This window comes from Lepisosteus oculatus, chromosome 11 (genome assembly GCF_040954835.1).
Source record: "Lepisosteus oculatus isolate fLepOcu1 chromosome 11, fLepOcu1.hap2, whole genome shotgun sequence".
NCBI classification, from domain to species: Eukaryota; Metazoa; Chordata; class Actinopteri; order Semionotiformes; family Lepisosteidae; genus Lepisosteus; species Lepisosteus oculatus.
Window position 1 is genome coordinate 31,681,125 of NC_090706.1, and position 27,489 is coordinate 31,708,613.

At 37.0% G+C, this 27,489-nt stretch overlaps 1 protein-coding gene across 13 annotated transcripts in view; it reads left to right on the forward strand.

Moving 5' to 3' along the window:
* Positions 1–27,489, forward strand: part of LOC102695531 (teneurin-2) — an 822,495-nt gene that overhangs the window by 781,985 nt on the left and 13,021 nt on the right. For all 13 annotated transcript variants that reach the window (XM_015349967.2, XM_015349971.2, XM_069196089.1 and 10 more), the window contains 11 exons: positions 3,619–3,829; positions 5,024–5,143; positions 5,968–6,229; positions 6,808–7,075; positions 8,123–8,266; positions 10,865–11,114; positions 13,862–13,882; positions 14,448–14,680; positions 19,081–19,235; positions 24,016–24,890; positions 26,054–26,229. In XM_015349967.2, the coding sequence (XP_015205453.2) occupies positions 3,619–3,829; positions 5,024–5,143; positions 5,968–6,229; positions 6,808–7,075; positions 8,123–8,266; positions 10,865–11,114; positions 13,862–13,882; positions 14,448–14,680; positions 19,081–19,235; positions 24,016–24,890; positions 26,054–26,229 (2,715 nt within the window). The remainder of the gene's footprint in view (positions 1–3,618; positions 3,830–5,023; positions 5,144–5,967; positions 6,230–6,807; positions 7,076–8,122; positions 8,267–10,864; positions 11,115–13,861; positions 13,883–14,447; positions 14,681–19,080; positions 19,236–24,015; positions 24,891–26,053; positions 26,230–27,489) is intronic.

A 27,489-nucleotide genomic window follows, 5' to 3' on the forward strand; every position in this document is an offset into this window, starting at 1 on the left:
TCCTCATCCTTGCTTGAAGATGATTATCTTTTAATGGAGAAGCTCAATTCCTTTATTAAAAGTTTTCCGGAAGTGTGGATTTTAAATAAGAAAAAGGATGCAATATTTAACCTTTTTAATGGTACTGTTTTAATTTAAAAAAATAATGATTTCCTAGCAGCCATCTTTGGTCTTTAAAGTCAGTATCTCTAAAGCTATTGTTGCATTCTAGATGTATACTTATAGCCACCACTTCTTTTATCTTATGTTAGATCCAGTCTTCTTATAACTTTCTTGAATGGGAAGATAGACATCTAATGTCAGATGGTATGGAGTCTTAAAAGAAATCCTCAAAGGAAATATTTAATGATTGGAGTAATCCTCAGACCTTGGCATATACATACAGTATATGTTCATTGTGAGTAAAGAAATTGAAAAATATTGGATTCTGGAAGACATCTCAATCATCTTTTATTTCATGCCCTGAATCCTGAGTACAAAAATACATTAAAAAGACATAATTAAAAACTAAACATAAAAGGCAGAAAATTGAAATAGAAAAGACTGTCATTAAGTGAAAAGCTATCCATGAGAGTAGCTCTTTAAGATGGGTTTTAAAATTTCCGACTTAGATGCAATGCAAAGAATTCCACTACTGGTGTATAAGAAGAAAAGGCTCGGTCACCCAGTTTGTAACTTGCAGGTTTGTGTTACTAGCAGAAGAACACGAGACAAAAAATTAGGAGTCTGATTTTGCTAAAGACCCTTCAAATACAGCAGAACAAGGTCAGGCAAAGGAGGCAACCTGTGATTTGCAGTGATTGCAACAGAGGGATGACATTAGAACCTGACTTAAATTTTGAGAGGACTCAAGAATCACTGTTTTCCACTTTTGATCTTTTTAGATGCAGGCAGTCAGAGCATTCATTACAATAGTCAACCCTAGTAAAAAATACACAGGCGTGGAGAAAGGGACACATTTCACAGAATCAGACATAGCAAAGTAGAATCCAATTTAGAGCAGTATTCTAAGAAAAAGGGAGGTTTAAATTTTGTTGTGAATATGGCTTAAATGTCTGATTAGACATTTAAAAGTCAAATCACCATTATCAACAGGTTATGATCTCAGTTGTTTCAATTAAGCAATTTGATTCCAAGGCCCAATGAATATAACCTTAGTTTTATTACTGTTAAACTGTATTTGATACACTTTTATGCATCCATATTTTTTATACCCTGGTTGTATAATGCAAACAAGTAATAGATCGAAGTAAGAAAAAAATGAATGTCATGAGCATAGAAATTATATCCAAGACTATATTATTTAACCTAGAAGAAACATATAAATTATAAACAAGGCAGGGCCCAATATAGGCACTTGATGCACTTCAATTCAAACAGCAATTGTGGCAGCCATACAATGGCCAAGTGATGCAAACTGTGTTTTATTGCTCAGATAAGACTCAAATTAGTATATAAATGTGTCAGTACTGCCAATTGATTTTTGAGACATTTTTAGTCATTTCTATAGACTTGTGTGTTAAATGTGTGAAGACCATAGTTTTAATTAAAAGGCTTTAATACTGGAAAAGGGTTTACATACATATTAGGTTTGAAAAAAAGGCATAACTAATAGCCATACATCACATGACATTTGTATTCCTATAAACAGGACCTTTTTAAAAGCACATTTTTAGCTGTAGTTTCAGTATGAACTGTATGAAATGGTTTTAACTAAAAAGTTAATTTCTTCTTCTTACACAGAAGGTTATATGACATTTAAAAGCAGCAGTGTACTGCATGTTGGAAATTAATTTTTCTACCACTTTTTGTATATTCTTTGTAAACCTAACAAATTCCCTTCTACAACAAATTGTTGCAGAAAAAAAAATCCCAAAGCATTATTTTAAGTGCTGTGTGGAGTATTGTATCACAGAAGCTCTCCTTTTCACTCAGGAGGTCTGTGTTTGTGCAATGAGAGAGAAGATAGATTGCAGTGACAGGATAATTACACTTGCTGGTGTGGATCCAGTGGTCTTGCTGACAAATAGATTTGATTCTTGTGACTGACAACCCCCAGGAGAGTCCAGGGAGTTGGGGATTGGGGTGTTGGAGAAAATAGAGTGGGCTGATCTAAGGTTCACTTGTGTATGTGTCCATGATGGAGGTTGAGTGATAAATTGAAAGCAGGTCCATGCAACAGCAGCTGCTATGCTCTTTAGGCTGTCTCAGTCCCAAGTGGTCTAGACAGCATACTAACAAAGGCAATCACCTAGAAGCTAACAGGATGTTTATATAGTGCATTGATGGGATTTGCGGTAAACTGCATTTATCTACTTATTTATTCATTTGTTGTTTTTGTTTCAATAGTTATTACTTGCCATATCTCCACTTAGAAGGATTTGGGAAGGAAGAGTAGTGTAATATGCAAATGTTTGTGAAACAAAGATGAATACAGAAATTGCTTTAAAATATGTGAAACCACATGTAATAATGGCAGGTTTACCATATTTCACTTGCCCTGTTCAGGTGTTGCTAGCAGATGGCTTTTTGCAATTTGTAAAAAAACAGGTGTTGTAAAATATTTTATCTCATCTTGGTATGTGTTATTCTTACTACTATTATTATCTGTAGTCTTTGAAGTCTGCCGTGGTCTTGATTTTCTACTTTTAGGGGTTTTATGGAAATTTTCTAATGATTCTAAGAATTACTCTTGAAAACATCTTATATTTGAAAATGTAAGTATTGTGCAGATTCTCAGTGCCCGCTGACATGACGAGTTCCAGGTCAGTTACACCTTTGAAATCTTCTTCCCACATATACCTGACATAAAAGCAACCATAGTATTTTTTCACCCTATAATTCCTAAATTAATTGCTGTTAAAATGAATGCATGCTATATGTCATAATACAGTCATGCTAGGTTAAATGGGTTAAGCTGACATTTCATTGCAGTCTGGAACACAGGAGCATTGTGTTGGTTTGACTGTGAAGCACACTGCAATGTTGTGCTTGAAGTAGCTGTCTAAGCCTTGCTTGTTTAGCTCTGTTAGAATGATCATTAAGGAGACAAGTGCACTGAAAGAAGTGAAACCTTTTGTCCACAAATACTTTATTTTTAGCATTCCAAAGCTTTCCTCCTGTCTCTGTGTGCTCCAGCTTTGTGATGATTGTTCGCCTTTGTAATCTTTTCCACAGTTACAGAAAAAAAGATTTGTTTTTCAGTTTGCAAATTTGGATATTTTGACATTTGCATTTCCAGCATGACACAAGTGCTTTTATGGGCAAAACTGAAGACTTCTTTGCATAGTTACAAAGCAAACCTGTAGCATGTTTCTTTAGTGAGTAATGCATGGCATTTATTTATAGGTGCCCATTCTGTAAATCCTTGCTGTTGCCATTAACATAAAAAAGTATTCACTGACTGCTCCAGGTCCCTTAAAACAGTACAGTTTCTCTCTGAATAAGTGTTGACACAACAATTGCCATTAGTTTGCCCAAGTTTACCATTAAGAGCAAGAGTGTGAGATACTGTGTTATCTGGGAAAAATATCAATAAATAATAAGAACATTAACCTGTTTTTGGAGTATTAACAGTTAATCTGACTTTTCTTGCATACTTGTGCTTTGCCTTCCCAGATGGTCTCATTGATTGCATGGACCCAGACTGCTGTATACAAAGCCCCTGCCAGTCCAACCCACTGTGCCGTGGGTCACGTGACCCTCTGCAGATTATCCAGCAGAGCCAGTCCCCTTCTCAGAAAGTGAGGTCATTCTACGACAGGGTGAAGATGCTAGTGGGCAGGGACAGTACTCACATCATCCCTGCAGACAACCCTTTTAATGCAAGGTATTGATGCACATTGCCATTGGAGAATGTGCACTTAGATTGGGGCCTCATGTACTTTCATTTTCTGCTCTGTATGTCACAGGCAACACAATCTGTGAAATGTCCCCATCTCAATGGCATGTTGTTTAGTCATTTCTTTTATTGAATTCAAGTAACTCACATCTGAGCTCCAACAGGGGCTGGTTATTGGAAAAATATGACTAACGTTAGAGTTTTGATAGAGAGTCGTATGTAATGCTGCACTTTCTCTGGATTTCAATTTGACCTCAGTCACAGCCTTCCAATTTAATTTTCTTTTTTTTTTCTATTTTAAAAGTTGATCTCATTCAGTCATTCTTTTCATGGAAAATTATCTCTTGTAACTATGGGTACTCCAAATAACTTGCCCGTAACCTTTCATATTCAAACAGTTTTTTAAAGGGGAAAAACAGAAGGATAGTTGAAGCAAGCTTTAAAGTGTATGCTACAAAATGGTATAAAAGAGTAGGGACATTCATGTCATATATTATTCTAATACAGTTATACTTCAGTGAACAATCTTGGCCAGCAACCATCTTGAAATATGCAGCCATAGCAGGAATTACCTGCACAACTGAAAAATGATTTTGAGACACACATAAGTATAAGTTGATCAAGTGGCAGTGCTTTGAAAAAAGTGCAGTGAGGATGCCAGAATATGCAGTACTGTACATTTGCCAGAATATAACATACAGTATATACAATATACAATATATCTTACATATATTTTCATAATTGATCTCTAAATTATTTTATAAAGGCATAACACTTGGTTAATCTCGCTTATTTCAAAGCTTTAATTTATGTTAAATACTTTGAAACCCAAAGCTGATATGTATGCCCAAAGGAGAAGAAAATCATGAAAGTTGATGCTAATGAGGAGAAAAAGCTCAAGAACTAATAAAGCGTAATAAGGCGAGGCAAATCTATAAATCCGAATGATTTGGCAAGTGGGGGAGAAGGAAAATGTAAATAGAACAATGTATATGGCCCAGAATTGCTACAGCTCAAGGAAGTATAATGTCTGTCAATTTATAAATGTATCATTATAATAACACAAGATTTGTTTGTTGCAGAAAATCATATTTAGACATGCATCCTAATTCAAAGAATTCCTGATAAAAATTGTTCATTTTTTCTCTTTTTAACTGGTGTTTTTAATATCTTTTTCTGCAGTCTCGCCTCTTTGATCAGAGGGCAAGTGTTAACCACAGATGGCACTCCACTGGTTGGTGTTAATGTGTCCTTTGTGAAATACCCTCATTATGGGTACACTTTAACTCGCCAGGATGGAACGTAAGTGGCTTTTATATTTCTTGAAAGTAGGAAAGAGTATATTCTGTGTCATCCTTTCAGAGATATGTCATTAAGCTACTTCAGCCAATGGATTTATTTTTCTTTATCAGACGTGCAATAGCAAGAACAGTATTCAAATCACTGCATGGCTAAACAGAAATCTAAGTATGGCAGTAAATATCACTATTTTCTTCTGGTTTAGAGATACTTTTTAATTTGTAAGAATCATTTTGTAATTCTTGTCATTTGTGTAATTCTCCTTGTTGGGTTTAGTGAAAAGATTAGTGTTTGAAGGCTGATGTAAAAAGCTTCACAATCATGCACTAATTTCTTAATGAAATTAACTATCCATAACAGCACTTAATTACCATCTAGCCACATCAAGACACTAAAAGCTTGCTTGACAGTGTAATAATAACCCATCTGAAGAACAAAGAATAATTTTCTTGAATTTTATTGTACACGGACATGTAAGTTTTGTCTTTATTATTAAGATCAAGGAAAAATATTTGCAGACATGTAAAACTGAAAATAACAACATAGGATGAATGTTTCATTACTGAAGGAAATGTCCTAACATATTAAAAATTCTTAAATGGTTAGTAATAGGTACTGTATCTTCACATTTTAATTTTAATATATAACTTTTGATATAAAAAAAGCATGGATATCCAATATCAGTGACCATAGCAGCTTTTAAAATAGTACCATGACTTTGATTACAATTATTGCTACTATTGCAAATATTAGTAATAACAATGAGAAAAATTGAATCCTTTAGGACACTAGGTTTATTATCCATTTCTTATCTTTCATTTTCACAGGTTTGACTTGATTGCCAATGGTGGTGCCTCTCTGACACTCCACTTTGAGCGGGCACCCTTCATGAGTCAGGACCGCACAGTGTGGCTGCCCTGGAACAGTTTCTATGCCATGGACACCCTGGTGATGAAAACTGAGGAGAACACCATCCCCAGCTGTGACCTGAGTGGCTTTATCAGGCCTGATCCTATTGTCATCGCCTCTCCCCTCTCCTCCTTCTTCAGCTCTCAGCCTGGACAGAAGCCTATCATTCCTGAGACTCAGGCAAGGTTTTCAAACAGGATCTGATAATAATTCATATATGACTTTTCATATAGTATAGTTTCAAATTGGTTCTCTGAATTAGGAAGTGCAAGAATGATCCCATTTTAAAGAACCTGTTTTACAAGTTACCCGGAAGGTCAAATGTTAATTATGATGAATTCAGAGCAATCTATTTTCTACAAAAAATGTAGGAAATTTGAAAATTAGGTGCATATTATACTGTAAATCTTAGTCTTTTCGTATCAGGATCTTACATTTAAAAATGAATAGAACTGGTAAGGCATGACTTCCTGCACCTTCATGTTTCCCCCTGTTTTTCGACTTTTTTCTTCTCAGGGGGAGGGCAGATATATTACTCATTAAGACAGGAGGGAATTCATTAAATGTTGCTCTGATGATGAAGCTCTTACTGAGTGAAACCAGGCATCCATAAACATCCATAAACACTTGCTCTTTGAGCAAGAGGCTTTACCACACCAAGAATGCATCAGAAAAAAAAAAAAACTTTATAACTTTATGGCTAGCTACTTTGGTTGTAATTGTTGGCTTTCTCTCTTCTTCGTATATTCTCTTTAAAGGTCCTTCATGAGCAGATTGAAATCCCTGGCACCAGCCTTAATTTGTGCTATCTGAGCTCCCGCACCACTGGGTACAAATCTCTTCTAAAGATCACCATGACCCAGGCTGTGGTGCCTCTAAATCTCATTAAGGTCCATCTGATGGTGGCAGTTGAAGGTCACCTCTTTCAGAAGTGGTTCCACGCATCCCCAAACTTGGCATATACTTTCATCTGGGACAAGACTGATGCCTACAGTCAGAGGGTCTATGGACTTTCAGAAGCCGTCGGTAATTTTCACCACCATCTTTACAATTAAATAATGTCATTAAATAATGACCTTAAAGGGTCATTAAATAATGACCCATTAAAGGGTCATTAAATAATGACCCTTCAGTGACATAATTTTACTCCTATGTCAGCAGTGTAACTCACTATCACAGACTATATGAATTCCAAGAATCCCAATATCCATCACTTCTTTTCTACTCTTTCCATTTGTGTCATCCTACTAATATTGGTTAAATAGCTTTTCTCATTTTCCATTAGTTGAAAATAATTAAACGGTATTTTGCCGATATTATTTTCTAAGCGTTAAGGATTTTTTTACAAAACATTAAAGATTATGATTCCTGTAAAGCAGTGTTATAGTCCTATTAATAGTTATTCTTAAATGTGAGAGATGAGAGGCGAAGGTGAAAAGTGACTGAAAGAACCAACATTACCAATTGCTCTGTAGCAAAACATGACCTGAATTACAATCATATTTTATTAGCATTATTCCTTTTGCAATCCCCATATCGTATACATCTTTCATAATATTAGCATTTAAGATAATCACCACATGTATAATAATGTAACAGTAGCAAAACTCTTGCATTAATCTAGCTAATTACACTACAACAACCCAAGCATTATAGCTTTAATTCTGAAATTTAGAATCGGAAAAAGTAATGTGGGGATCAAAAAAGCACTCAACTAAATTAAAGACTTTTATATTATTTAAATGTTTAATTAATGGAATATAATAAGGTGTTTTAACATTGTGCAACTTCTACTAATGGATGTTGGCAAAATAGAAATTCAAATCATTATAAACTGAGGTGAAGAAAGAGAATTTGAGCTGCTAATTAATTCACATTTGTACTGGGAACAAACTGTATGAGTGTTTAAAAGGATGGGGAATGTAATGATACAGTACTTGCATTGCACTTGAAAGACCCTGGCAATAGCCTCAGCTGATTTACAAGGTCTGTAAATTGTGCTTTTACTATGGAACTTTCTTTTTAATGGCATCCATTGTGTGTGTTCTTATTTATTGTTTTTCATTGTTCTAGTGTCTGTTGGCTTTGAATATGAGACATGCCCCAGCCTGATTCTGTGGGAGAAGAGGACAACCCTGCTCCAGGGCTATGAACTGGACCCCACCAATCTTGGAGGCTGGTCCCTGGATAAACACCACACTCTCAATGTGAAAAATGGTAAAATTCCATTACACTCAGCACTTTCAGTCACGAACAGATGCCAGATCTGCCTAAATGAAAATCGTGTTGTGAATGTTAAAGTTTCACAAATTGAGTACTCATCAAAAACATAAAAACTCCCAGCAGCCACATCACCCTGCAACTCACCATTGGCAACCCACTGAAACTCCTGGGAAAAACTAAGGTTGCTGCTGGAAGAGGTGTAAGTGGGGCCAGCAGGGGGCGCTCACCCTGTGGTCTATGTGGGTCCTAATGCCCCAGTATAATGATGGTGACACTATACTGTAAAAAGGTGTCGTCCTTCAGATGAGACGTAAAACTGAGGTCCTGACTCTGTGGTCAATAAAATTCCCAGGATGTTTCCCAAAAAGAGTTTCCAATTGGCCCTTACCAATCATGACCTCCTAATAATTCCCATGTATGAATTGGCTTCATTACTCCATTCTCCTCTCCACTGATAGCTGATGTGTGATGAGCGTTCTGGCGCATTATGGCTGCAATCGCATCATCCAGGGGGGGGTTGCACATTGGTGGTGGTGGAGGGGAGTCCCCATTGCCTGTAAAGCTTTTTGATGGGAGTGTCCAAAAAGCGCTATATAAGTGAAAGCAATTTTTTTTCCATTAGATTTAGAATAAGGTCTAAGATTCTGAAAATGAATCAGATGCGCTTCATAAGCATTTGTATTTGAATTTCTCTTTTTTATTGGCCATCTACATCTATATCTACAGTATGTTCCATGTCCTAATGTCATGTTTCCGTAGTATTTGATGACAAATGACTATGCAGTCTTGCTCATTTATACATGTTATTTGGCAGATTATAAATGGTTCTATCAAGTAAGAATCATAACCCTGCATTGCTCTTTTGGGAGACTTTATGATGACAAGACGATTCAGTCAGCAGTAGAAAATGTGCATTCTCAAGTTTCATTAAAAATAAAAAATGTGTAATAACCCTAGTCAGTAACTCATTATCAAACACTGATACAGCAATCAAGAGCCAAAGTCATTTCCACATTACAGTTATTTTACAGCATACAATAACCTCAGTCTATTCCCATTCTGGAGTGCTAAATTACATCACTCGTAACAGTGTCATTCAGATACAGTATAACATTAGGGCGCAATATAACAGTAAGATTTTAAAACGAAAGGATTTTAAACGAAAACTTAAAATCTTTATCTTCATGTTGCTCTTTAATTAACCAGTAGCAGACCATTTCATGGCAATGACCATTCAATTCCAATATACTTGGAACTTTAACAGTAAGATTAAAAGAATTTCAAAGAATATAATAGGAAAGGTTACAACTTGGACTCTGGTCCATCTACCTTGTTACTAAGAAGGTTTTTGGTCTGAGTGATTCTCGGTTCTCTTCTGTTCAGTCTTAAATGCACTGCACTATAGTACTTATAGTACTTATATGCACTTAACTACAGTATAGTAAACTATCCTCTTCTTGATGTTTCAATATTAGTCTGGAAGATATCCATTTGGTTGACTTTGTCAATGTCTCAGAGATTTTCAAAACATAGAGACAAGTAATTATTCTAAAGATCTGGGCTTCTTACAGAGCAACTTATTTTACCTCTTCCACAAGCGTGATTGAGTTTTGTCCTGTCCATCATCATCATTAGAGTCTATTGTGAAATGCTAAATTTGTATTTGTGCAAACTATATATTCCTCATCACCATAGTATGTTTTGGTAGGTGTTTATATAAGACACAATACACAGATTGCATTCCCTCTCTGAATTAATCCGTGTTTTAATTAACAGGATATTGCACTTGATTAACAAGTGCAGGGTTTATGCTTGCGACAGCATGTTGTAGAGACACTTTGTTCAGGAAGCACAGGGAGGAGTTAGTGACAGCCTCTGAAGTTCAGTCAACACATCCTTCGTGTTTTTGCTAGCATTATAAGTAATGCCTTCACCGTACAACATCTGAAGAAAAAATAGAAAACTTAAGTGGTTCATAAATAATGGAATAAGTCTATTAAACAATGATTGCATTCACAAGAGTTCTGTTTTTCCATTTTCAGTTGTTTTGAAGGATACGGCATTTGTGAATAGTTACTCATAGAAAGAGTCATTTTGTTGAAAATCTTATGTACACACCTTGTTTTCAGATTCATGTCAATTTAATTTGTAAAATTATTATTCATAGAAAAAATGATTGTGTATGAAATTTTAGTTGTGAGTCATTTTGTAGGAAACCAAACTTTTTGATTAACTTATTTTCTTATAGACTACTTCTAGTAAACAGTGCATCTGTGTTACACTCCTTACAGCTTTACACTATCTGGTCTTTACAAAACAATTTCCATACTCTGATGACCTGACAGCCACTGCAATAACATTTTAGTCTTAAATGGCCTTTCTCTAATTCTTGTATTCAAATAGGATGTGTTTTAGAAACTTTTAGTTAACATATGACTGATAGGAAAAATCCTTGGAAGAACAAGACTGAGAGCATACTCAACTGTATGATAGACATGAGCTTGTGCATGCAGAATATACAAAATGCAGAATATAGAAAGACTTAACATTTAGACGAAGTCTTCAGGAGGTTCTGCTCATTATATCTAACAGGTATCCTCCACAAAGGGAATGGAGAGAACCTGTTCCTCTCCCAGCAGCCAGCAGTGATTACCAGCGTCATGGGAAATGGGAGAAGGCGCAGCATCACCTGTCCCAGCTGTAACGGTTTAGCTGACAGCAATAAGCTCCTGGCACCTGTGGCACTCGCTGTGGGCATTGATGGAAGCCTCTATGTCGGGGACCTCAACTTTGTCAGGAGGGTGTATCCTTCCATGAATACCACCAGTATCCTGGAGCTCAGGTAACAACTGAACCATCTGCAGTGAAATGATTGCCATAATGGATGCTGGTGGTGGATGCTGCACATTGGTGGTGGAGGGGAGTTCCCATTACCAGTGCTATTATTATGATGATGATGATGAGGAGGAGGAGGAGGCAATACAATGCAACATGGTAGAGGGGAATACAGTTTTAAGCAACAGATCATCTTAAACAAGTAATGCAGTGTAACAAGATATAGTGAGTTGGATTACAGCATAATACAAGGCATACAAAAATCAATACTTCACAATACACTGTACAAAGAAAATCTTGAGGGCTCTCTGTGAAGTCTCTTCTGGTTGAACACCGAATGTTATAAATCAAAAAGAGTAAAAATAGGTCCAACTAGAAAGCAAGATCTAAAAATCGCACTCGCATGATAATTAATCGATTAATTACATAATTTGTTTCAGTCTAATTTGCAAAACAGGTGAGACTCCAAGAATTCCACTGCAGGAAAGTATCTCAAAACACTAACAGTTTCTTGCTTCTGAAGTTACCAGCTGAGTACTGAATTGCATAACAAGATCATAAATACAGTTACTTGCACACGATTTTTTAATCAATGTGCTTCAGATCTGCCATTCTAATGCTTTAAAAAACATTAAAATGTGTTAAATTGTTCATGGTGAAATATGTAATAATTAATTTATATAGTGCTTTTTTATCCCTAAAGGATCCTAATGTGCTTTACACAGAGTCAAGTCAAATAATTAACATTCTCACTTAATTTTTAATTTAATTAGAATTTGAAATGACTGAAGAATACTACAGTATATAAGACAATGGTTTAATTGTGAGTGCATTACAGATATCATTAGAGAAATGGGTAAGATATATATTATTCCTTCCATTTGTCTACTTTTATTTCTAAATTTTGAAAATATATATTTATTAAACATGTTTCAAAATAAGGCAGTACAGTGGCACAGTAGTTAGCGCAGCATTGGGGTGCTGGGTTCGATTCTGGACCAAAGGTACTAACTGCTTGGAGTTTGTGTGGGTTTCCTCCAGGTGCTTTGATTTTCCTCCTACAGTTTTAAAGACATACTGTGAGGTTGATTGACTTCTGGGAGCAGTGGTCGTGGTGTGAGTGTGTGTATTTGTGTCTGTGTGTGGCCTGTGATGAACTGGTGTCCTGTACAGGGTGTATCCTGCCTTGCGCCCCATGCTTGCTGCGATAGGCTCTGGCTCCCTTGTGACTGTGTGTTGGATAAAATAGTAAAGGTGCATTTTGGCTCTGTTCACCATAGGATGAGTCACCTTGTCGCGTTCTATCTACCCCCAGTTCTTCCTCAGCAGGAAGTATTCTTCCTCAGCTGCAACATTGAATGAAATTTTAAACCTGAAGGCAAATGAGGGAGACATTTCATAAGCAAACAAGCTGAAAGTGTCTTGAATGCTCTTCAAGTATTTCTTCTTTTCATTAGCTTTCATTTTTTCCATTAAACTAAATGAGCTAGTTCATAAATATGGATGAAAAATCCTCCAGATATTTTCCTAAGTGTTGCATAGGCTTTAGAGGTATTTATAGGTCTTCATAAACACACGCACATTATGAGCATTAGACTGGCACACACCTAATCAATATCCTCAATTTTACAAAATGCGTAATCTTCTGTTCATTATCCAGGCATAGCACAAAATATGTTTGTCTTCTAAAAGTGATCTGAGATAATCCGTGGCTGAAATAAATCAGTGTTAGTCTTTCGTGGATAAGCAGATGAAAAGCTTTAACCTTGAGGAGGCCTGTGGCTATTTTTTTCCCTTCTCTTCATGTTAGTGTTTTCCTTAAAACTCTTAGAAGCGTTGTGCTTGCCAGTGCCAATCTACAGATTTTTTGTCAAGTGTGCAACTTATATGGAGCTCCGCCTCATGAGTTTTTTTTACTTCAAACAAGCATTGTTTCATTCAGCTGGCTCCCTGCTAGTTAACACGATTGATTTTACAATTTTGTAAACCACTGCAACAACTCAGCTTGTCCCTGGAACACCTAATCTGCAGGAACGGCTATTGAAGGACTAAACCACCCACACCAAGGAGCCCTGTGATGCAGGCTTTCTCTTTATCTTCCCTTTTCACCACAGAGCCTTAGGGAATGCAGTGTATGTCTTGGTGGCTAGGTGTGTAATTGCCCCGATGGCATTTGATGAAAGCAGTGAAGCATTTGTCAAAATATATACGATATACAGTATGGTTATAATTAGGTATCCTGAAGTGTGCAATGTTCTCTTTATTTCATAATGAAAGATGTAACTTATCTCACTGTATTTTGAAATGCATTGGAACTCATTGGACATTGGACACATTGGACTGTAGTTATCTGTAGAAAAAAGAGTTTATATTTTTTTCAAATATATCGACTTATTTGGCAGTATCAGAATATCACTGCTGGTCAGTTTATTTTAAAGATGTTCTAGAAATGTTTCAACAGGGTTGGAATAAGATAAAATGCAGTCACAATCAAACCATGTTACAATTAAAAATATTTTTCAGAATTCTGACTCCACATTTTATGTACAGTATTGTTGTTGTTTTTTTTTCATTTCCTGAGAGTTGCCTCAATACAACTGTTTTTTATTTTTGTCACACAGAAATGAAACAAATAGAGAAATTACTTCCTGTTTTACATTTATTGAATTTTTAGATGTAGTGTTAATTCATTTAAATGAAAATCTTTAGTCCTATGTCTATCTCATCTAATGCTTTTTCTTTTTTTCTTTCAAGAAACAAAGATTTTAGACACAGGTAAGATATGAAATACTTGACAACCTTTCATAAAGCGATTAAGTAGCCCACTTTGACAAAAAGGATCAAGTTTGCCTAGTTTATATTAGTGCACAAAGGGTCCCTTTGTCTGCACTGTTGGATGTAGACAGTTTGTGCCTTATCGCACTACACATGACTACACTCCATCGCATGCCTGCTTAGAATTGGCAGAATCTAATTACGATTATTTTAAAATATACTTTTATAAAGCTTAGAATTGTAAACTCTCTAAGAAAATACCAAATGCTTTCGAATATTTTTGCCACTCTGCAATGTTAATGCAATAAAGCCAGACGGGGTGTCTATATACATCCAATTGACAGATTGCTCTGGGGCATGATGTCGCCTGAGGCAAAGCCAGCAGCCTGCAGTCCTCGTGAAGCTCACATAGCTCAGAATGGACTGAAGGCACTAGATTCCTGACCTAACAAAGAACTGCCGTGCAAAATAATATTTTGTTGTCATTGTTATGTGCTTGAAAGTGAAATCGGAGGTCTTATTTCTTAAATTTCTAAAGCACTGTGCTTATCGTGACATTTTCTAGTAACAACCCGACCCACAAGTACTTCATGGCGGTAGACCCTGTCTCGGGAGCCTTGTACATCTCAGACACCAACAGCCGCCGTATTTACCGCATCAAGTCCCTGACGGGCAGCAAGCAGCTGTCCGAGAACTCGGAGGTGGTAGCAGGGACAGGAGAGCAGTGCCTCCCCTTCGACGAGGCCCGATGTGGAGATGGAGGCAAGGCGGTGGAGGCCACGCTCATGAGCCCAAGAGGTGAGCATTCCGAAATCATCAAGCCGCTGTCCTAAGTGACACTTACAAAAAAAACGCATTGAATTCCAGCAAGGCAGTGCAGACTAGATAGCTGTGCATGCTGTTTTTGTTAACAAAAATTAAATAAGATGACAAGAAATCAGTGTCTCACTCTTTACACTTCTGCAATACTGTAAAGAACTACCACATTAGCTGAGTAATTTCTTAAACATATGTGCATATGTCGTTTGGTGCAGGGAACTGCTACAAAGGGGCATCTGTGATTTAATTTTCAATTACTGAAGCTAGCGAATCTTTTTTTTCCCAAAACATGTTCACATTTCTTATCAGAGAAATGTCTTTTGTTTGTAATATGTTGAAAGACTTACAACTGAATTTTAAACTCCAGCAATTATTGATGAAAATTTCAGAATCACAAAACTGTATTGTGTCTTATAGGCAACAGTAGGAGGCTTAACACTCAGTTTATCACTGATCTGAAAGTTTTTTGAAGGGATCTGCAAAAATTGCATCTTCAAAATAGTGACAACGCTGGCGTGTTTGACTTTGTCTCCCTTGTTTTAACAGATGAGATGGCTTCTGTTCTGATATGAGAAAACAAAATCAGTTAAGATCAACAAAAACAAACCTAGATTTTGAATTATTGAGACTGAAATTTAAAACTTATTTAATATAGTGTCAGCAATTAAGCTAAAAATCTGTCAAAACTCAGATATGTGAAGGTAGTCTCTCTTCATATGTTTGGTTTGCTAGCATTTCCCCAGAGCCTACTGTTGTATTTGTCATATGAATCGGCACCAGTGAAGAATTTCATTTTGTAAGAGTAGTTCAGGATTTCTGTTCCCTGTTGCAATGAAATGGAATCAAAATGCTGAACTTTGCAAATCTAAGAGTCTAAGAGGTGAGCACTTGAGAGGCAATAGTCTTGTCGCTGAGCAGTCTACCATGGGCTTTCACACTGAACAAATGCACAAGAAAAGGACTGTGTTTGTTTGGATGCTTCTCATCCATAGCCTTTACTGCTAAGTATTTATTTTACTGAAAAATAGATCTAACAGCCCACTAGCCATGATAGGAGCACGCATGGTTTCTTCATATAATGTAAAAAAAAGACCTATTCATTCTCTTTGTAGCTGGACTGTGAAGACTTGCATTTTAGCTGCACCAAAGGTTAGGGCCAATGTATAAAGGCAGGATCAGTGTAGAACGCTCATTGCACAACTATTCTTACATTCATTTCACAGAGAATTTCCTTTTGCTTCATTGTAAGGGTAGGTGTATGGAAAGAAAAGGCACAGGTATGAAGTAAAACCAGGAATTTAATTACAAGGAAGAATGTGAAGAGTTGATATCCAGTGGTAAACCTGTGAGCAAAACCAAGCTATAAAGCTGAGGAGTATAAAAATCTTTTTTTTTTCTAATATAAACCTTGCATCATGAACTCAGCGCTTAAACGCATATCCTGAGATATAATTAGGGGTTCTGTTATGTTAAAGTCCTAATACCATTTAATCAAAAACTGCTTCTAGCATGAGCCTAAAAACCAGGATATTTTTAAATTAACTAAGTGGTGCTCAGCCCTGAATCTGTGTGTCTTCACAAAACTTTCTAGTCTTGTATCAATAATAAGCAATAAAAACATTTATTGACATTCAGAACCAGTAGGAAACTGAAACAGAACCCACTCAAAGCACAGTTAAACTCTATGATTTAGATAGGGGTTCAAACTTGCATCATGTCACAATGTGATTTTGACTAGGATCCACCGAATAACAGGACACAATTGGTTCAGCAGTTCTTAAAGGAACAGCCACTCCTCTGACCCCTGGGCACCAGCAGACTCTTGCTTACATCTGTCAGGGGCGAACAGCTCTTCCAATCAGACCTGAGCGTGCTGTATGTTGTTCTGAAGCTTACAGAAGGTCAGAAGCTAAAGCTGGCTGGGTGAGTCGAATGGAGGAGCCTGTTTCTTGGTGTACCACATGTGAGCACTGGCGTTGTTGCTGTGAATCATGACATAACCACACATTTCGCCATTCCAAATTGGATGGGGATACTGTATAATAAACAATAACTGGCAATTCAAAATTGAAAAGAAAATGTTCAGATGTCATTTGTTTTTAACTCGGTATCCCGATTGTCCCTCCTAATGCTTTTTGTCTGATGAACGTGCCCAGCTTGCTTTTTTTTTATTAATGTGCTTCTTTCAGGCAGCACATGCAGACTGTTCTATTAGTAAATTTTCATTGCTTAATGTTGCTATTCCTGATGATCTAATGGTTTTTACTTGGCCAAGGATAACCTTTTAGCCTTTTACAGGGCTAATAGCCTCTTAAGCACAGCATCCATCACCCTTTATCTCCAAATGTACTCTGCCAGGCCTTGAGTGGAGCAAAAACAGGTGTCCAAAAGAGCATAGAAAACACCTCTGAAGAACACAGGCTGGTTTTTGTTATCTCTCAGCAAACACCTGTTTAAGATAAGATATAACACCCCCTCAATTCATATTTTTAATTAACATGGGGTTTTTTTAAAGAAGGGGGGGTTGGATTCCAGTTATCCACATACATAATTATTATGTTCTTTGCTTACTTTTAGAGTATTATCAATCTGCAGATTACACTGTGCATCCTCCCACGTCAAGGTCTTAAAGCCACTTTTCATCAAAATTACAGATGCAATAATTGAGGTCTTGTCAACCTTGTGACTTCACCTCCAGCATTTTTCCTCTATAAAGATTATTATCTTCCACAAAATGGGCAAATTCAAGAAGAAGAAAAGGAAACAACCCTCAGAATATACAATTAATACCTAGATGGTTTAAAGAATCGGTTACAGTTACTTATATTAGCAAAAAGAGCATTCAGCCCTTTCACTTTTTCATTATTTTGTCGAGGAGAATGAATGGGTTTCTTTTTAAAAAAGTGGTGTTTTCAACCAGATTTTTTTGGTAGAAATCTATGTAGATTTTCCTTTTCTCCACCAACAATAAGGTAGATAATCTGCCAAATCCTGTAAAGATTGTCATTCAGATTCAGCTGGGGATCAGGCTACCTTGCTCTACACAGGATTAAAGTTCTTCTTTGTGCTTCAGAAAGGCTGCGCAAGGGAATAGCTGTTTGGTCTGTGCAGGAAGTTCTGTTTCTAAATGAAAGGATTTTTAGCATCTGTAACAGCAAGAATCGATTTGCAGGGTGACAGCTTAGCAAACTCACTGTCTTTTTTTCCCTTGTACAGAGCAATAATGCACTCTCTCCCTCATTCTTTCATTCTTTCCTTATGGCACTGAACACGATAAAGTCATCACTGCTTAAGCAAGGTCACTTTTTTTAAGTATGAATAAAAGTCCTCTAATTTCTTACATTGCCTGATGTTCTGCTTTAAATACAAAGGATCAATAAACAAAAGTGGTCTAAAGACTGATACAAAGCATCATATATACATACTGTATAAATAACACCTGTAGAATGGAATTGGTTAATAACCCTCAAAAGTGGAATGGAAATATTTTCCTATTAAAAGTATTTTGTTTCACAGTATTATGATAATGTCTAAAAATTAAGTAAATTATGTGAAAGCATGTTCAAAACCAGGTAGGTTTAGACTACTAAAACTCATTTTAAGCATAATACCAGAAGTAAAGTCAACTCAAGGGAGTAGAGTTGTACTACTTTCAAAACTCTCATATAGTTACCCAAAATCCTTCAGGGAAAAAGGCCTGCCTAATTCACATGACACTGTTTCGTATGTTTTTACTGTGAACTTTAAGCCTCCAAAGATTCCGTTTCAGATGAAAAATGGTAATTAGCAACCTGCTGATGTGATGTCGTGGCCTGGAAAAATGATATAGAGTTTTGACACCAAACTGTCAAGAATGTCACTTTGTCACATCCATCTCAGACTGGGAATTTCACCTTATCAAAAGTAAAGAACTTTTTTTAAAGTCAAATAAGTTACTCACTGTTATAAATGAATGCATTAACTCTGTCATTTCTTTCACTAACAATGTAATGATTGCAGATCTTGGCAAACAACTTAAGTTTTTTATAATAAAACGTTTGTCTGATCTATCCTGCGTTTTAAGAGCACAACTTTTACTTTATGAAAGTGACAGCAAAATAAGTAGGATTAAATATAGTAATAGTAGGAATTTGGTAGTTTCCTTAATTTAATTTGGCTCAAACGCAACAATATGGCTCGGTAATAAAAACAACCTATTTAAACAGGTAGAAGGAATATCAAGATAGGTCTTCTAGGAGAAAGATATTCCTCTAGCTAAACGTAGCTACCTCTATACAGAAATTGGGAATTATTAAATGTAGAAAGACCAGAGATTAAGTTCAAGGACAAGTCTTTTTGACTGAAATGATAAATCTGTTTACTTATTTTTCCACACCCAGGCATTGCAGTGGACAAGAATGGGTTAATGTACTTTGTTGATGCTACAATGATCCGGAAGGTAGACCAGAATGGCATCATCTCCACCCTCCTGGGGTCCAATGACTTGACTGCAGTTCGGCCTCTCAGCTGTGACTCCAGCATGGATGTGAGCCAGGTGGGCAATATGCGGCGGGTCTGTGGATTAAAAACCTCTGCCTCCTGTTGCCTCTGCTCTGGTGCTGTATCATATTCCCCTGTGACTTCGTCTGCTCCCTTAACAGATGCCATTCAATCGTGCAAGAAATGTAATAAACAAATTAGAGGTGGATATTATTAGAAGGGACAGGAAGAACATTGGCTTTGTGTGACTTTGCTATTTAGCAAGACACAAGTGCTTACTAAATGAGGAAATAATGAGGGAATTTTGAATAGAATGCAGCTCTGAGAATTGATGCACAGCAGTATGCTGCATGTCCTGTCTGTGTTAAAAGCCATTCATTGTGTATTCCACCTTATTTACTGATGGTATCTCAGCACTGCAACAACAAGTACTAAAGAGGGTGTTTGATTCATGTTGCCTTATAAACGTTTAAAACTGATGTCTGTGAATTAATGGGGCTGTTTCTCTCCTATTTACATCTTTCTTTGCCATTCATTTTTTTTCTGCTCTCTTAATGTCATAATGTACCTGCTTTGAATGCAGCCTGAAAGTGTTTACATAGATAAAGCTGGGGATAGTTCTTTGTAAGTATCATATCTTTCCATCTGAACATCTTTTTTCTCCTTTCTGGTCTCTCTGATCTATCAAGAGTTAATATGTTTTTGACGGCATGAAAATAATTACTGCCATGTTAAAGGCGGACACTGATTAACGCAATTTTCTTTAGCTGCTGCAAAAAATACTATGTGGCTGATTAGGGATTTTAAAACTAAAGAATGCCTAGATATACAAAATTAAAATTTGACTAGATAAAGCATCCCTGATGAGTGCTACAGGGCTCTAGTTCAGAGTATATAGCTGCTCTTTTTTTATTTACCTTAGGGATTAGAAATTCGAGGTAGGGTGTCAAGGTTTCAATCCACTTTTATTTTGGAAGAACATTAAGTTAATTATGATTCCTTAGAAATCTGGTAACTTTTACTGAGAGGTTCATTACCAGCACATATTTTTCATATTTCACTCAACATTTTCCCATTTTAATTAATTTGTTCCCTTACAGTCCTGCTGTCTTTTTGTTACCGTTTAAAAGATTTAAAAAAAAAAAACATACCAGCAATAATAGCGGTAGTTTTTTTCTTTATATTTGTCCTTCAATTTGAATGTTCCAGGTTTGATCTGAAGGAGAGTTGATCATTTCAAATAAGTATTTGTTATTTCTTTTTTTTCTTCTTTTCTTAATAATCCCTAATAATAAAGCTTTTGAGATGTGTTTTTTAATTGTAGATTATTAGCTCTTCATGTTTTCTAACAACCATTCACATGTTATCACATACTGTATTACTTGTAGATCTAGAAAAACATGTTGAAAACCAAAAAGAAGTTAATCAGTTCTCAAACATTTCTATCTGTCTTGTTCTTATTGCCCTGGACGATGATCGTTTCAGTATTTCAGAGTAAATTTGCAGTAAAAAGATGTGGAAATTATATATATATATGATTTAATTGAGCTGAACTAAAAAAAAACGTTTCCTGTACCTATGTTCCACAAAGGCAACAAGAATGTGACTTTATATTTTGATAATGAAGATTAGACTCAGGGTCTTACCTAATTTCTTTGCTTCATAACCTTGCTTTTGAAGCTGTAGTAGAACAGAAAAAATCTTGAATAAAAAGCCTGAGTGCACAGTTTCTTTACCAATGTTGCATTCAGTGGGGTATGCCAGTAGGGAGCTGAATCCAATTAGACCGTGAATCCATCTAATCTTCTGTGAAGGAATTAATTTGGAAAGTCTATCAGACCTGTACATTGGAAATAAAGTGCATTGTGGTTCATTAGCACATGTATTAGAATTATACATATTCCTTCAGTCCACTAGCACATACTGCAGTCACCAACTCATCCATACTGATGTATTATATATTAGCAATTTTGGCTGGTGTTAGTATTGCTGTTTCTTTAAAGATGATGACCATCTAGAGTGAGAGAAATCACAATGTACACTCTTTATATTGAATAAAATGATTCCTGGCATTCCATGTTCTCATGCTGAACTGTCCAGTCTCCAAATGTTAGAGGGAGTCAACATTGTATTCAAAATTCACATACGTTAGTGACAATGATTTTTCCACTATTGTTACATTGCTTTACTGTTTACAGCTGTCCTGATTAGCCAAATATTAAAGTGAAGAAGATTATCCATACTCTGAAAAATATATTAAAATCCTGTCACATTCATGGACACTAGTCTAGGGAAAATGGACATTAGCTATTTAATTAGTTAACTGAGTGGTTTATATCATTATTATGCATCATGTGTATAACGGGATTATCCAAAAAGCCATGCCTAATGCAGTGAATGTTTTGCAAAATTGAAATGAAATGCAGCTTAACTGCTTGGTAAAAAATGCAGTTTAATACTTGCATTGTAGTACATCCCATGTAGACAAAGCTTAAATCCACATGCATAGATAAAATCTGAATATATCTCTTTAACATTGACATGTATATTGTCTTTTCTGTTCCTTCTGCTTATTTATTCCTTCTCTTTGCCCGTGCCTTTGGCTTTTACTTGAAATTAAATAATTATCACGTGGGTCTAAATGTGAAAGGAATGCTTTAGTTTGAGTGATATTAAGCCTCTAATGCACTTCAGTAGGGATCCTAAACCAGTCAGAAAAAGGGAGTATATCACATATATTGGATGTCTGTGAATCCAAATCCAATTCAACAAGGACTCTTAGCACTACGAATTTAAATTCATATGGTCTACTTGATTAAAAACTGCTGGTTTTAGTATTATTTGTAGAAGCAAAACAAATGCCTGTTGTTTAACATTTAAAAAGCAAAAGAGATGCCTCTAATGAGGTAAGTGACCTTGGATTAGGAAAATGTTAGGGAATTGTGACCTTGAATTTTCATCTCATTATTATTAATGTACTGTATTTATCAGTTTATTCTTCTTCTCTGTATTAAAGCTCAAAAATGTTTCAATTTGTAAGCTAAATCTTAGCACGTTACTGTTGTTTTAGAGGGGATAAATGGAAAAGGAAGTGAAGTATATTTATGTAAATTGTTTCACCATGTTGATATACAGTAGTCACTATTGTGAGGTACTGTAAAAACAATACATGCTAAATAATTTATGAACATGGTACATTGTCAATAATATGTTTTGTGCTGTATCCTCAAATCCAATGCAATATATTGGCTGCTCAATTCAAATGTTTATTTCCACCGTTGGATAAATAATTTTCCTCGTAGGGATTGAATATCATCAAGCTACCCCAGTTACCTTACAGGTTTTCTCTGCCTGAACTTTAATCCTGCCGTGGAATTGTGATTTTATGTAACAGTATTTGTCATTTGCATTTGATGAATGGAGGATAGAGGATACTAGAAAATACATCAATAGTCCAAGCAACAACAAATCAAAGAAAACTGTACTATAAAGTGTGCATACTGCATATACATGCTTTCAATGCAAAACCCTGGACTGCCAGATTTCTTGATACCATAAAACAAACAACCATCTCTAGTTATAGACAAATGACATAGACTATTTTATATACTCCTTTGGCAGGAATCTTAAAATTAATTTATTTGCCACATTCTCCTTTTTAGATCATTACTCACCAATTTTAATATTAAAGGGCAGTGGAGCATCAAACTTTAAATATTAACAGCAACCACACCATTTCCAGATTTGTATTAATGCCCTGTATCATGTGTTTAATTTGTCACATTCTTAAATTCTCTTTTTAGTGAGGAAGAAATATCAAGACATCCACAGCCTGAGGAGTTTGCATTCAACTTGCTGATAGCAGGAGTTTCCTTGTACTCAAATGATCTCACTCCCAGCAAACGTATCCCCGGTCCTATTCTCAACTGTCTCAATATACACCATATATAAAAACTGTTCGATCTACAATTCAGTTAAATAGCAATAATAATCCATCCATTCTCAGTAACTGCTTAGTGCAGAACAGGATGACTTTGAGCTGGAGCCTAACCCAGCAGAAAATGGACACAGGGCAGGATCACAGCCCATTGCATGGCACATACAGAGACGTGTACTCACACATGCATAAGGGGGGCAGACAGCTCAGAACTGCCAGTTAACATAGCCAGTATATCTCCGGGTTGTGTGAGGAAACTGGAGGAAAAGCACATGGCTAAGGTAGAACATACAGTACAAGCTACATTCAGAAGGTGCCCAAGGCTACAGTTGAATCCAGTGACACTGCTGTTCTGTCATGCCATCCATCATCGTAATAACAATTAAAATATATTTTATTGTTAATCTTATCGCTTGTGCTTAGTATTTTTTTTTTTTGCTGTAATTTGAGAAGTAATTTACACGGTTCCTATGATATTTGAATAGAGAGACAGCATGGTTTGGGGGCCTGTGGTGCACAGCTTCCTATAAATGACTTCAGTCTTGAATGCCTTCTCAAGTTTTCAACATTACAAATCTGAAATTAATTCTAAGATAAAACACAATAAAGTAACAACAACAACACATTATAATACTACTATATACTAATAATACTTTAATACTACTAAAAAGGAAAAGTAGCTATAACTACATTATATAGTCCTCTTTAGCCCTTCAAAGCTCTGAATGTTAAAGAACAGCGGCATTTGTCCTTTTATTCAGTATCAAAAGCTGATTTTTGTTTCACTAAGTTAGTTTGTGCTCCTGCAATAAAATGGACAGATTTTTGTATTGATCCCTAAGACAGTCAGGCACGTGCTTTTGGACACAGTAATGGAGTCTGTGTTTAATTTTTTTAGGTTCGCTTGGAGTGGCCCACAGACCTTGCTATTAACCCCATGGACAACTCCCTGTATGTGTTGGAGAACAACATCATCTTACGCATCACAGAAAATCACCAGGTGAGCATCATTGCAGGGAGGCCAATGCACTGCCAGGTCCCGGGCATAGACTACTCCCAGAGTAAGCTGGCCATCCACTCCGCCCTGGAATCTGCCACCTCCATCGCCATCTCCCACACTGGCGTGCTGTACATCACGGAGACGGACGAGAAGAAGATCAACCGCGTGCGCCAGGTCACCACCAACGGGGAGATCTCCTTGCTGGCGGGGGCGGCGTCGGAGTGCGACTGCAAGAATGACGTCAACTGCAACTGCTTCACCGGCGACGACGGCTACGCCACCGACGCTACCCTCAACGCGCCCTCGTCCCTGGCCGTCTCGCCGGACGGCACGCTCTACATCGCCGACCTCAGCAACATCCGCATCCGAGCCGTGCGGAGCAACCGCCCCGTCCTCAACTCCGCCGGTCACTACGAGGTGGCCTCCTCACGGGAGCAGGAGATGTATGTCTTCAACAGGGACGGCCTGCACCTCTACACTCTGAGCCTTGTCACGGGAGAGGCCCTGTACAACTTCTCCTATGGCCCTGATAACGATCTCGGCACTGTGGTGGACAACTGCAACAACACGCTAAAAATCCGCCGCGAAGCCGGCGGCCTGCTCCGTTTCCTACTGCTGCCTGAAAACCAGGTAGTGACTTTCACCGTGGGCACCAATGGAGGTCTGAAGTCGATGTCAGCCCTCAGCATGGAGCAGGCTCTGATGACCTACGCTGGCAACACAGGGCTGCTCGCCACCAAGTCAGATGAAACTGGATGGACAACCTTTTATGAGTAAGTATCCCCTAATTAATCAGCAATTCCTCACCACACACATAGCCCTCAAGCTGCAAGGTGCTCATGAAAAGTCTTAGAAATTAGTTAACAGGCTACAACGTGCAATACATTCTGACCCATTCTGACAATGACATGAAATGCTACTCAGAATGATAGCAGTCTTCCTATTGTAGTATCTCAACATCTACAAAAAAAGAAATTGAGCTTTAACACGTAAGAAGTCTTTAACAATAAGGTAAGCCTGATCTTTGATTAAAGGGATTAAATTACATGCTTTTTATCTGAATGCATTTTCTTTAAGCAGCCAAGGGAATCTGGTTGTGAGGAAACCTGTAGCTATCCGCTTTAGAGCAGGTTAGCCTTTGGGCAAAACACAGGAAGTGCATTTATAAATGATTTTTTTTCAGCTATAGGAGTTCATTATCTCCCTCCAAGTAATGTGCTTCAGAAATTAATTTTACAAAGCAAGCCTATATACAGAACATGATCGCCATCTATTGACCCTTTTTGTGAATGACACACTCTTTCATTGCCTTACCTAAAGTACAGTATGTGATGAGTCAGACACATTGTTAAAACTTCCTGCTGAACGTATCTTCACAGAGCTGAACGTATCTACTCAACATGAAGTATTAAGTGTCTAACATTTCAATATATACATTGTTTTTTGTTATTGTACCACCTAGCTTTTGTAAACAGGGCATCTACAAAATACTTTGAAATTCATTTTATAGTTATCCTTACTAACATTTTTTCAGAAACAGGTACCATCATCATGGATTAGGTTCAGTCATTTTTTGAGAGAGGCTTTATATTTGCAGATACATTTAAAAGCCTTGTGGCTACATCAGTAATTATTTTCTATAGCCTGAAGATCTGGAAACAGATCTTCTGGATGCCTGTTTGGACACAAACTTTAAAAATTAGTACACATTTTTTCACATGCAGATTTGTTTTACATTAGTTATTCAGAGCTGTGATTAAAATAGACTCTTTACGAAGACAGATGAGAATGTTGATGGATAAATGACTACATTTTAGTCGTCTTGCTAAAATAAATAACATGTCAGATTTTGCAGAGTTCCTCAGTATTAAAGGACAAGGGAAAATGGAATTTCACTCTCTAAATGGTTTTATTGATCAATGGCTTATTTTGACAGGTATGATAGTGAAGGGCGTTTGACCAATGTGACCTACCCTACGGGCTTGGTGACTAGCCTGCATCGGGAGATGGAGAAATCCATCAACATTGACATTGAGAATTCCAACCGGGATGACGACGTCACTGTCATCACAAATCTCTCCTCAGTTGAGGCCTCCTACACTGTGGTTCAAGGTTAGATTGTGTAAAGCATAAACCAAACATTTTCTGTTGAAAACAATTGAAATATTCTTACAGTGTGTATACAGAATGCCAAGGATTGACTGTCCTTATGAGTGATATTTCTAACTCCCAAGAGTGACATTATGAGTGCAATGAAATTCCTGTGCTTGTATCGGTCAATGCTGTGTTGTGGTGAAACCCTATTACCATGACTTAGGTTCAGTAGATTCATTGCAGAAATCAGATAACAGACAATAGATGGTGAATAACAGTGAGGAATAGGATTTTCACACTACCCCTGAATTTTCACTGGACCCCTCAAATGCCTACCTTGTTTACCCCCCTCTTCCACAGTGACAGTGACAGTGAGGAGACAGTCCCTCAAGTGCATGGCAGTGACCCCCATTTTCCCAAGATGGCTCAGTTTATCGGGGACTCAGGGGTGCTGCATGAGGGGTGTGTGCCCCACAGCAGGGCCAGTGAAACTGGCAGCATGCCACAATTGCCACTACCCCAGCAACAGTCGCAACACATATAACTTGAGCAAGGAGGGTAATGAAATTGGGAACACTTTACAAAAGTCCAGATTGTGGGCTCCATGACCAGTCAAGTATAGATACACACACACGTAAGACACTAAGTAGTAGTAAGTGAATTTGTCCATTATCCACCAAACACATTTCAGAAGTGGAGGGGTGTTGTAGAAAATTCACTTTATTTATTGACTTTCCTCATTTATGTACATAACCACAAAACAATACAATACATACATTATACAATGTGGGATAGCACCTTCGTTAGTTAGATATTCAATATCTTTAGACAAATGTTTTAAACATAAAAACCTCAAGTTAAGTAAGAAGCATATAATACGTGCAGAATCCTGCTTCCCAGCTGCTTCAATTAAATATTTTAGCATTTCTGCCATGTCTTAGAGACCTTCTGGGACATGGTGTGCATCTGAGACCAAGAAATCCCAACTCAAAAACCTAGTTCATCCCTAGCACAGTGCTAAAGATGCTGATGTTTCCTTCCAGCAGTTTCTAAAAACTTGGCTCTCACACAGATGGTAAAATAAATTTGTGACATTTTACATTGTTTAGTTGTCACTGAGGAATATGCTCTGCATATTACTCTGAGAAATGTCACCTGAACCAAATGCATTATCGGCCAACAGTACATTTTAATTTTTACCGTTATCTGTTTGCGTAGTTGGCCATTTTGTTTCACACACTGCCTCCTCCCAAGGCTTATTTTGTTGCTTGGGAAAGA